The sequence below is a fragment of the Copadichromis virginalis genome, linkage group LG9 (assembly GCF_057382275.1).
Source record: "Copadichromis virginalis isolate Kocher_CV1m ecotype Utaka linkage group LG9, C_Virginalis_male_GT1.1, whole genome shotgun sequence".
Classification (NCBI taxonomy): Eukaryota; Metazoa; Chordata; class Actinopteri; order Cichliformes; family Cichlidae; genus Copadichromis; species Copadichromis virginalis.
In genome coordinates, this window is record NC_140626.1 from 3,708,304 (window position 1) to 3,720,462 (window position 12,159).

General features: G+C 43.4%; 1 protein-coding gene across 11 annotated transcripts in view; it reads right to left on the reverse strand.

Annotated features, from left to right (window-relative positions):
- Positions 1-9,554, reverse strand: part of LOC146701127 (uncharacterized) — a 113,303-nt gene extending 103,749 nt beyond the window's left edge. For 9 of the 11 annotated variants that reach the window (XM_085467445.1, XM_085467446.1, XM_085467453.1 and 6 more), the window contains exon 1: positions 9,464-9,524. Coding sequence is in view for 2 of the 11 variants with exons in the window: in XM_085467442.1 (XP_085323568.1) it covers positions 9,464-9,554 (91 nt within the window). In the remaining 9 variants the exon portion in view is untranslated. Of the gene's footprint in view, positions 1-9,463 lie in introns of all 11 variants that reach the window. The other 2 variants (XM_085467442.1, XM_085467441.1) reach the window with 1 other exon arrangement.
- Between the last annotated feature and the right edge of the window lie 2,605 nt (positions 9,555-12,159).

Consider the following 12,159-nt stretch of genomic DNA (forward strand, 5'->3'; position numbering starts at 1 on the left):
ACCGGGGATCTTCGACTCGTTAGGACTAACAGAACCTGCCCGAGATGCCAGTCATCACTGATGAACTGCTTTGCATCCCTTAAGAAGTCTGACCTCTGTAACAGTGCACAACATGTAATGGCTGCCATATTGACTCAGCATGAAATCAATAGTGATAAATAATTCTTTGAGAGTTAAGAGGTGAACCTGAGTCAAGCAAAATGTTTTCCTCTGTCTTCCTGGAAGAGAAAGGAGTGTTTGTGTTTCTCTGAACTCATGCCTGATAGAAACGGGCTCAGGATCTGACACATCGCTGAGGACCAGAAGTTCGCTCGGTTCTTAGCTCCTTCAAAATAATTCGTAATGAGCTCAAACTCATTACGTTATAAAACTCTGTTGGTGAACAGCAGGAACTCATTTCAAGTTTGGACAAACTACGACCTGACCACCTGCCTGACTGCACGCTCGTCTGCCAACACGCTTTCCGAACACTGGAGGAATATGAGCATGCTGACCTGTGACTGATGCCTCGATGTAAGCTGAGTCAATCCCAGCCAGTCGAGTGTGGTTCAGACTGTTGATGAGTGTTAGCACGCTCATCAACAGGGAATCATCATTTCAACGACTTTACAGTAAAATACTTTTAGTCCTACATAATCAGGATGGAAGTGTTACAGGCAGGTCTGGATATTTACCAGTGTGGTGCTGAGTGCTGATGGCTTCCAATCCTAAATGCTTCCATCTGTGTGGCAGAGTGTACGGCTGTGTTCTAGTCTTGTATAGTTAAATATTTAAGCACCCCTCAATGGGCTGGGAGGTGTGGGTCCAAATGAAGCTTTAGCTCGTTTTCTTCCTTTTGAGGAAACTACAAAGCAAAAGAAACTAATGAAGTCAAGGATTTATTTACCATACTGTCTAACAAACAAATGAAAACCCAAAGTTGTGACAGTGACGTAAGATTTGGTACAGATTTTATGTCACTCGCTCACTGAGTTACACACCCACTGCCCTTGCTCTGCGCCTTGGAGACCTAATACGTAGGAAACATCCACAGACCCTAAAGGGAAACGTATAAGGGAGTTCTGTAATGAATAGATGGCAGAAAGCAGCAGGTGCAGCAGATCGTCTCATCGTAAAGATGTTTCCTGCCGTTCATGAAAACATGTACCTATCATAAAGAACTTGTTCTTAAACGGACTCTGGTGCACTGCAGTAAAACAGCCGTCTGCTGCCAGACTGAGCACAGATAATATCTCACTGATTCCCTTCAGGTGGCCGAGCATGTGACAGCAGTCTTGTCCTGACAGGTAAATATGACTTGTGAAACAAGGCACAGACAGCTTTCCACCCACACGCCTTTTCAGTGCTGGGGTGTAGCTAAGTTAGGAGTGATAATCTATAACTTACACCAAAGTGATCTACTTCAGACTTCACCCAGAGAAATGCTGAAACGCACCAGCTGGCCCTCCGTGTTCCTGACATCAAAGCTGCAGCGTGGCAGCTGAGGGATCAAGAAGAGCAGGTCGGGCCGAGCTCAGGAGGAAAGGACGCACATTCAAAGAAAAGCTTCAACTTCTCAGGTTTGAAAGAACGGGGAGGCCCCACTGTGTAAGGAGTCCCACACTAAACTGCCGTCTGCATTGTTTGGCTGCACACAGTCACATGGATGATGGATTTCCTCTGCTTCCTGATTCCTAGACAGAGGCTGGAATGACCTTAAAGACAGTATCCTGCTTTAGTCAGATGATCTGACTGTGGAGCACTGATCGGCTTTCCTAAATCCCACTTCTAACCTAATCTAATATTGAGTTTCACGTGACTGCTGGGGGCTTTCTCTGACATAGTTTCAGATTTTAAAACAATCGTGATGTCAGCCATGGTGAGGTGAGTGTTTCAGGTGTCAGGATGAAGAGAACGAGGGCAAGGATGACACTCCACAGCCTGAGAAGAACAGACAAACTCCATCGCAGTAACTAAGAACTTGTTTTTCCTTCCACCCTTCCCTGCCTGCCTCATTATTTCCCTCCTCAGCCCTTCCTTCCTTTATTTCTTCCTTCCTAAGTCTCTCTTTGGGCATTTTTAGTCTTTTTTTAATGAACATCAACCAATCAGATATTAAACAAGAGCAGACCAACACTCACAATCCTACAAGTTTGTATTATTTTAAGATTAAACCCAGACTGATCTTTTTTCCAACCCTGAACCAGTCGGTTTGTTGCTGAAGCCCAGCCAAGCTGTCCTGGCTCCTCAAAGATATATGACTGCAGAGTGAGCATTAAACCTAAAAGTACAAAAACACTAAATAGATTAACACACACAGATCAAAGATTTACTGGACGTAAGTATAAAAGCCTGGGCTGCAGAGCCAGCACCGACCGAGCCTGGTTTCAGACCTCTACCTTTAGCCACTGAACGCAGCGCTGAACATTTTCGTAGTTATTCTGAGCATGAAAGGGAAACGTTTATGAATGAGTTTCTACTAAACTGCATCCGCAGCATTAAACAGCAACCAGTGCCTGATGCCAGAGTGGAGCAGCCACAGCTCTTTACATGTAGTTTACATCACACCAACCTCGTCAGTAGGTTTGACCTTACAGATGTGTGGCTGTGACAACAGAGCCAACATCGCTTTTGACGAACTAACAAATCTGGGGTCGAGCCAAACCTCATCCAGCTAAAGCATTAAGGTGCAGGTTTCCTGCTCTGTGCAGTGCATGCTTATTTGCACAGGACTGGTATTATTAGAGGAACCTGTGGGTTAGAAAATACGACTCCTGTGAAATGAAAACTCCTACATCTGCATTTCACGACAGGTTTACACCAGCTAAACAAAAGCTACCCTTTATAAATATGGGACAACTGTGGAGTCTGTTGTCTAAGCTAATCCCATGTAAGTGTGCCATGTGTGTAATTTGTAAAGTAAGAGTTGTTTGCACCCTCAGAGACGACGTTACCCTGGTTACCTGACCTTCACTCACTGTTTGATTTAGAGTCTTTAGGTTAGGAAAAAGGAATCTTCTTCATAACAATAAGAGACCTTTTCATTCAAAGTTTCACAACATTTACCCCACAAAGACCTGTCACATATTTTATGCTACTTTACTCTCTGATATGCTCAACAATTCTTTTCATTCTTGGGGGAAAACAGCCAAATGTTTGAAGCTGCGGACACTCGACGTGTGTCAACAAATGCTTTTAGTTTTTTAGATCACCTGTCATTTCAGGGAGTGTCCGTGCATGCTTTGGGCTGATTATTTATTTAAACACATGCAATCCAACAAAAGATAAAAGCAGCATTAGTAATTCCACCCAAGCTTGAGAGATTTAAAACAGGAAATAAACCTCAGCACTGTATGATCATCCTTCACATGCTACAGTAGTGGAAAAGAAGGAGAAGAAACCAATCCAGCGACTGCACATTAACGAGTTTTCACCATACATGAGCCGACCTACGTAACAGAAAGGTCTCAGTGCGTGGCCAACAAGCTGTAAGAGAATAAGCTTCACTCTGGAAATTTATTATGACAATAAATGCAGCTGGCAGCCTGTGACGATGTGCCAGCGACAGAACCAGTTCAGCCAGACACGCCCACAAACATGCTCCTCACCAATGATTAGGCCTGTTCGATATAACCATATATATCAGCTGACGATATAAAAACGTCCATCGTTATCTATGATGCCATCGTTTGTTTCGTGGTGTCGTAAAATAAACTGTTTACAGCGATATTTGTTCATGGTTCTGATGGTAAAGTTAGCAGTTAGACTCTATAACTCCTCAATCACGATGTCATAAGTCACTGGACACTGTGAACATCCACGGTCACCACTTCATGCATAATGGACTTTCCATGACCTTCCAAGCTATATAGTTTATGTCTTCCATATTTCCAACTATATCCACAATCACATACTGTGTATGCTACCATTGTATATAGTGTGTTATCTTACTTTTTTTCATTGATTGTACTTAATTGTATTTTTGTATTTCCTTCATATATCTGTACCTGAGCTGAGGTGATGCAAAAATTTCCCCGCTGTGGGATCAATAAAGTCTTATCTTATCTTAAGTTCTCTCTTTCTCTTATATTTAATATAACCACACGGACAAGTGCCTGTTTTTACGTGTTGTCGTTAGCAACAATGACGGTAAAACCATCGTGGCTCTGCTGTCCGCTTGTTTGTTTTCTACTAAACCTTTCACAATAAAGCTCAAGATCCTGTTGAGACTTTTCAAAATAAACTGAATCACGTGAAAGATGCAGAGAGTTTACAGATGAGAAGAAAAAAAGAGCCGTCAGGTGCTAAAAAATAAACCTTAGACTCAAACTTTTAAAGAAAATGTCGGCCGTTACAACTTATGTCTAAAAATGTATCGTTTCATCGGTTAAAACACTCGACTGCAGCTACACCACGCGCAGCTGGAAACACTTCACGCAAGTCGAGCTGCCCGAGATTCACAGAGTTTACAGAAAATGAGGGCTGCACGATTAATCGTTAGAAAATCACAATCTCGATTCATGCTTATGTGCGATCTCATTTCCAAATGACAACGATTTTAAAAAAATAAAAATAAGACGACGATTGTACCGCATTTTGATCCGGGACGTACTCTGCATGAAAACAAGCGCTCACTCTTCCTGCTCGACAAATGACAAGGGCGGAGCCTTATACCACGTGATACAGAAGCTGTGCCGTGTGATGCTAACATTAGCAGGAAAAAACCACGGAGAGCACGTCAGGGATGACGAGAAAGTGACAGGAGAAAATCCGTCCCGGTCAACCACCCAAACATCAATAACGGGAACCTTATACAGCGCTTCCCCATACACGTCGACCTCCCGCAGGCACAAAGAAACTACGGAGGCTATCACTTATCACCTGACCAAAGATATGGCTCCATCAACACTGTGCAAAACGAGGGATTTAGGAAAACGATCAACACCCTAGACAAACGCTACACAGTGCCGTCCCGCAACTATTTTTCTGTTGTTGCACTACCTGCTCTGTACACGCAGTGTCGAGCAACGGTGGAGACAGAATTTCAAGCAGTACAACATTTTGCTGCAACAACAAAACGTGAGACATTTGTTGTTTTTATGTTTATTTATTGTTTTTATGTTCAGTCTCAACTGTTACGAAGTTGATGTGCAGTTAATAAGTGCAATAAATATTTATACTGGAAAAGAAAATGGTGAGAGAATCGTGATCTCAATTCTAAGCCAAAAAATCGTGATTCTCATTTTATGCAAAATCGTGCAGCCCTACAGAAAATATTACATTTCTGTGATTTATATCGTTGTCAGGACGATAAATGTCTTATATCGGGATATGAGACTTTGGTCATATCGCACAGCCCTACTAATGATGCAGGATTGAAAGTCAGTCTACTCTGATACGCCAACATTCAGTTTTCACAAGGTTACAGAAGCCTTGTGTTGGTGACGAGGTATGTGACCAGGCAAAGCTGAAGTGTGGCAGGTGCCACAGTCGGTGAAGGTAACCACAGCAGTGAGGTCCATAAATATCTGCACAGAGACATTCTGGTACGTTACCACACTGACTTTAAATGAAACAACTCAGATAAAGTCCAGACTTTCAGCTTTAATCTACTAGATGGTCTCTTTTCACTCCCTAAACAAATCTTAGTTGTCACACTGGATTTTGGCACACAACTGCAGTTTTTCTTACAGTGTTTTCAGCCGTGGATCTGCACTGCCTACTTCAGCAGTGGGCTACCATCAAGTCCCATCTCAGAGTTTTTCCAAGAAATTCAAACTGTGCACAGCTTTTAAACTACTGAGTGGTATTTGACTTTGGCAAGAGGCAGCTGGGTATTACAGTGATGGAATTAATTATTTGATCCCCTGCTGAAATAATCAGTTCCTACAGCTGTAATTGTAAGAACTGGACAGCCTCCGATTTTGATGGTAGTTTCATTTTAATGGAGAGACAGAACAGAAAATCCAGAGAAACGTGAGACAAAGGTTACAAATCGATTTGCATGCCTTTGAGGAAATAAGTATCTGACCAGAACGTTGGCTTCCACAGACTGTGTGCATGTGTGCGCACAGATCACAAACACTCCGAGTTACAGATCCTGATCTCTACTGGTTATGTTTATCAAGCCGTCCACAGAACCAGGTTTACAACATTAGGAAATTGCTGCAGTACTTAGTGCAAAACATACTGTAAGACAACACTTAAATAAACATAAAAATTAAAAGTGCTAAGCAGACAGATATACGATCAGTGCAAACATGGAGCAGATGCAGAGAACACCGTGCAGGGTCGTGTGTTTGTGGTGCCAACAGTCATACGGTTGTTGTTCACGAGTCCAGAGGGGAAGAAACTGTACGAGAGGTTTTGGTCCCTCTATTCATTCCTTCTATCTCAACCTCTCCACAGTCATGAGCAACACCAAAGAGCTGCCAAAGGACGTCAGAGACAGGATTTTAAACCTGCACAAGGCTGGAATGAGACCATCAGCGTGAAGCTTGATGAGAAGGACGACAACTACTGCTGCGAATATTCACAAATGGTTCAATAATCGGGCCAACAACCGTCAGAAAAATGTTTTTTCCCCTGCTGAATTATTTCCCCCAAATGTAAAAGTGGCCAGACAGTGGCAGATGTCCTGTAATAGAATATGAAAAGTTGGGAACTTGTAGAGTTATAAAATAGGAAGAGAAGAAACCAGATGTTCCAGTGGAAACGTGGGCTCTGGCAGACGCTCGGTGCTGCCGTTCTTCTATCAAACACATGTAGTAAAAGACTTTTGAGGTACTTTCTCTTCTGAACAAGAGTAAAACATAAAAAACTGTTTCAGCGACACAGAGAACAGGAGATGTGCATCGTACCCTAGAAAGGAAATGATCAGACACAAGCACCCAGTGTTTCAGCCACTCCTGTGAAAGCTGGAGTGGCAGTAGCTCACCAAACAGACTGTTTGATAACCGTCAGGGCTGCGGGTGGACTTACAGCATCAGGACATTGTAGGGATGTGACTGGATCAGGTCCATAATCATCCAGGGCCTTAGATCAGTCCCACCTCTTATTTCCCCACCACTCAGTAATCTGGCTGCTACAGGATTGGAGAGTAATCTGGATAGAAGGAGTGATGAAGGGAGGGAGGCTGCTACCGAGGGTCAATCCTCTGCTGTCAGTCCTCTTTATATCAATTTCTGTGATAAATTCACTGCTAAACTGCAGTGCAGGTGGAGGCGCAAGGTTGCATGTAAAGGAGGCAATGCACACGTGCTTGGAACAGCAGAATAAAAAAAGTTACCAAATGACATTCAACACAGAAAACCTGCAGAAACACCTGATGTGACGCAGCATGCAGAATCCAAGCCCACAATCTACTCATATAGATGCTCAATACTAGAAGGTGTTTGGTAAAGATGCAACCTGATAAATACTCAAATACAAATGAAGCTAAATTCATTTTTTTGCTTTTAATTGCAATTTGGCATCTCTCCTCAAACCTGGTTGGAACGCTCCGAGACAGCCGAGGTTTGACATACGGACGATGTGCTACTGCGTTAAGAATCCTCTACAGGTACGACAGTTACAGCTTTATTCTTGGCTAACGAGGCGATGCTATTCAGCAACTATCAGCGGGACGATAACTATGACTCGGCATGATGGTGCAGTCCCCACCCAGTCTGCTCCAAGGAAACAAACCTTCACTGTGACATATGACAGAATTCACCACACTATCCTTGAACATTTGGCCAGAGCAAAAACAGTGTGACACAGCAGATAAATGTGGGACAGTGACATCAGCAAATCCATCTTGTTTGCAGACAAGTTGTGACATCAGTCAACACGGTTCTCACACTGATATCCAACCTATACTGTGTTGCTACCCAATTTCTGCCATAATAGGGAAAGCCTGGGGTTTATTCTTTAAATATTAAACAGCCATTAGCAACATTAAGAGCAGTGTAACAGTGTAACAAGCTGTGATAAGAGTTAAAACAACAGTGCCAGCAGATACAGCATCCCTCTGAAAATTGGATGTGTCATGGATGAGAGTGCGTGGCAGGCAGAGGGGTCTCACAGAGACTACAACACGTGCAGCTGCAGACCAAAACATTACTCAGTGAATATTCCTCTGAAAGGGTTCGATAACAAATAGTTCAATGCTCAGTCCATACAACTCCTGAAGCTTTTGTGCTACCTATAACTATCCTTTCCACACACACACACACACACACAAGCACACACACACACACACACACACACACACACACACACACACACACACAAGCACACACATGCACACCTACTACAGAGGAGCCAGCATAAAGAAGGTTTCTCCAATAAGTCTGAAAACCAGTGTGGGCCACTGTTCCTCAAGTAAAGCTGAGCATGTTCAACGGTCTGCTTGCTACACATTGCTTTCCTCACACACTGTACATAAAAGACGGACGTTGCAACCATGACATCTGCTAACGGTTGAACTCTGCATTATAAAACACAAACACGAGTTTTAGTCCTTCACCACACTGGTTTTTGGACCAAGATGTGACCGTATCTGGGCATGAGGGTGGGGTGCCAAGTTTTCAGCTGAAGCTATGAGGAAAATCCCACACACCATACAGTTTTTATCCACAGAGAGTGAAAGAGAGTGCTTTTTAAAAATATTGGTATGTTGAGCATTTTAATGTTAGACTCCCTTTGGGAGCCAGCTTCAAAAGTGGCTACTAGAAAAACTGCACTTTGGCACTTGCTGCGTTAGTTTCACTTTTGTTTTTTTAGCTGTGGGAAAAACATATTTTTTACCATGACTGGCCATGCCATACCATGACAAAAAAAAGCTGCAATCTGTGCATGAAATGAAGTGCTGGCGGCTCAAAATGTCTTGACAGGACAGCTCGCGTAGTCTGTCCTCCTCGAAGCTCGGAGGAACCCACTCCCATATGCTATGCACTCTAACAGCACAGTGTAAGGAGGATTGTTTTTATTCACGGGGTCGTTCTTGCAGAGTGCCAATGAATGGGCAGATGCGACAGAAACATATAAAGGGGAAACTTGCGTAACAGTGTGGGAGTCTGCTGTGACAGTGCAACTTCACCATGCTGTCTCTATAGCGGTCGGGAACAGTGGCACGGATGCACGCGATCTACTCACTACTGTGATAATACGAAGGCAAAGCGGACATTCAGAGGGAGAAACAAAACCTAAAAAACTAACGACGACAATACCACCATGGTGCTAACTAGCCTAAAGCATAAGCGTGCTAATTCTGCAGACTTCTTCTCAGAAAGTAAAAGTGTCCGAGGCGCACCTGAAGGCAGCATTAACCTACACCCGTACTCAGTCCCTGCTGCGATGCGCCCTGTGAGCTCACTCATCCAAAATCACCGTCAGTTCACTGCAACAAAGACTGCGGCTTTCCGCCCACCGACCCCGCGCTCAGTGCACACACCGGGCGTTACCACACAAAACGGGACGTTCATTTTTCAGCGTCACTCACCGTTAGTTGTCTCCTTTTTGACAGTTTGTCTAGAGTCTCCGAGCGTCGCTGTCACCGCTACGATCCGCCCACCCAAGAGTGTACGCTGCATAAATATGCCCCGCCCCCAGCACTGCCTCTACTCCAATCGCAAAACGATACCGCGAACTGGCTCTCATTTTAACCAATCGCACGAAGACTAAAAGTCTGCTTGACGGCCTTACTGTCCAATCAAAACGTCTGAATCCCGGGAAGATCCCTTTCTCACCGTGTTGGCTTTTGACAGACACCGTGTGCATTCAATAGAAAAGTTTGACTCCTTTTACGGGACGGTGCCGGTCCAATCGCCTCGGGGAACGAACTCTGGATACGGCCGCGGCCCAGGAAGACGCCCTACACCGCCCCGATCAGAGGAATGTTACCAAGCGGCTAAACAGGAACTACAGAAATTACAGAGACCCAAGGGGAAGTGTAACCCACACGCGTCCACTAATGTTGATGGTATAAATACAAGTAGTTGACTTTGACTGTGTTGCTTTTGGGGGTAGTGGGGACAGAAGTGACAGCCGATTTAATTTACTACAACTCGCCACCTAATCTGCTGGATCTGATTCACAAACTGGAGCAAGGAAGCGTGTCTTCTCTGGGGGTGAGATTGCAAAAAGCCACAGAAAAATCAAAAGCGGGAAAAATGCTCCACTTGACATAGTGCAGGTCTATAGTGACGCCTTGTGGTGGAAAGCTTACCTTACCGCCACCTGCTTGGCCGTAGAGTGGTTACAATACTCCAGACCTGCTCGTGCATATACACACATGCAACTATATAAATTCATCTCTTGTCAAACTTGTGCTGTTTACAAAATACACCCAAAGTTTCAGGAGCTTATAGAACTACCTTTAGCAGTCATAACTTGTATCAGTCTCACATGGCACTGTGGACGGATTTTAATCCACTCTGCTTTACAGTGTTGCTTCAGTTCATTGAAGTTCGTGGACATTCATTTTTACGCAGCACTCTTAAGGTCCTGCCACAGCATGTAAGTCAGGTTGAGGTCTAAACTTTGGGTCATTGCAACACCTTGATTTTGTTCTTTTTCAGCCATTCTGATGTAGATGTGGTGCTGTGGTTGGGATCATTGCTCTCTTGCATCACCAAGCTCTGGCCAAGCTTTAGCTCAATCATCATATTTGATCCTAGAAGACTTTAGTACACAGAGGTCTCCATAGTTGACTCAGTGACTGCGAGCTGCCCAGTCCTGCCTCTGTGAAGCATCGTCCCTCCATCACTTTACTCAACTCCTTGTATGAAGAGTGATACCACAGCACTGATAGTGGTTTTACCACATGTGATGCTGTGCATTATGGCCAAACAGCTCCACACTGGTCTCATCTGTCCTAAGGTCATTGTTCCAGAGGTCTTGTGATTTGTTCAGATGAAGCTTTGTAAATGTATATTTTTTAAGAGGTGTTTCTCCCTTCCAAAAAAAGCCATATTTGCTTTCTGTCTTTGTAGTTGTACTATTATAAACATTGACATTTCACACATTAACTGAGACCTGTAGTCTGAGATGTAGCTCTTGGGTTTTATGCATTTTTTCTGATAACGTTTGTCCTTTGCTGAAGTCCGTCTATCTTGAATGTTTCCCACGTGTGAATATTTTTTCTTGCTGTAGAATAATGGACTTGAAATTGTATATTTGTATATTGTAATTATAACTCTTCCCAGATTGCTAAGAACCAACAATTGCTCTTAGGCAGATCATTGCTGATGCCTTTCCTGCTTGGTATTGCATTGACACACACCTGAATGCCCCGACCTGCTGAAACATCTGTCTTTGTAAAGGTGCTCACACTTGAGTCAAGTGCATTTGATTATCAGCACCTGGCTGCTGTTTAGCCTTGTAATTCCTCTGGGAGCAATAATCGTGTACATAGTTTTACACAACTGCGTAGAATCCTGTGAAAACGTGCTTTTTAAAGCAACCTCACACAAAAGTAACCGGTCCGATTTAAAGGTGTTTTTCTGTGCTAAAATGTTCGAGAAGTGTCAAAGCAAATGTCACAGAAATCAGTCCAGTCACAATGAATCTGCTTTCAAAGAGGTTTATTGAAAGAAATAATTTTCAAATTTTATAAAGATCAACCATTATGCTATCACACAATCAGAACCTGGAGCATCACCGTTTCCCCTCCAACCTTTTGCAGTCTTTGATATGAATCATTAGTGCTTTGGACAACCCAGATTTTCCTAAAAAAGTTGGGTTTATGTGTAACATGTAGATTTGCTGCAGTTCAGCACCTGGACTCTTACTGAAGAGCTGTGCTGTTGGAACACTTGCAGAATGTTTGTCATTGTCCTAATGAATGTGGACAATGACAAAGGCCTTCATTGAAATAGATATCATCAGGATGGCAGCAGGCCCTCTGGAAACATTGTAACCATGCTTTCTTTTTAAACCCAATCGTGTGACTGGTTGCCTGACATATGTAGGAGCTAGACAGGTTAAAAAACTGTTCAGTATTTGATGTCATGTTCGTGGTTTCAATTCTGTTTTTGTTTTTTACATGTTACACATTTTCCCAATTTTGTAGAAACGGGTTTTCAGAACTGCTTCACTGGCGAGCTTAGCGTTACTGTTTTATGGCTAAGCAGTATTCCATAGACTGCCAGAGTACACAAGATTAAAAAGTACTGGTTTTGATGGGACATGTCATGA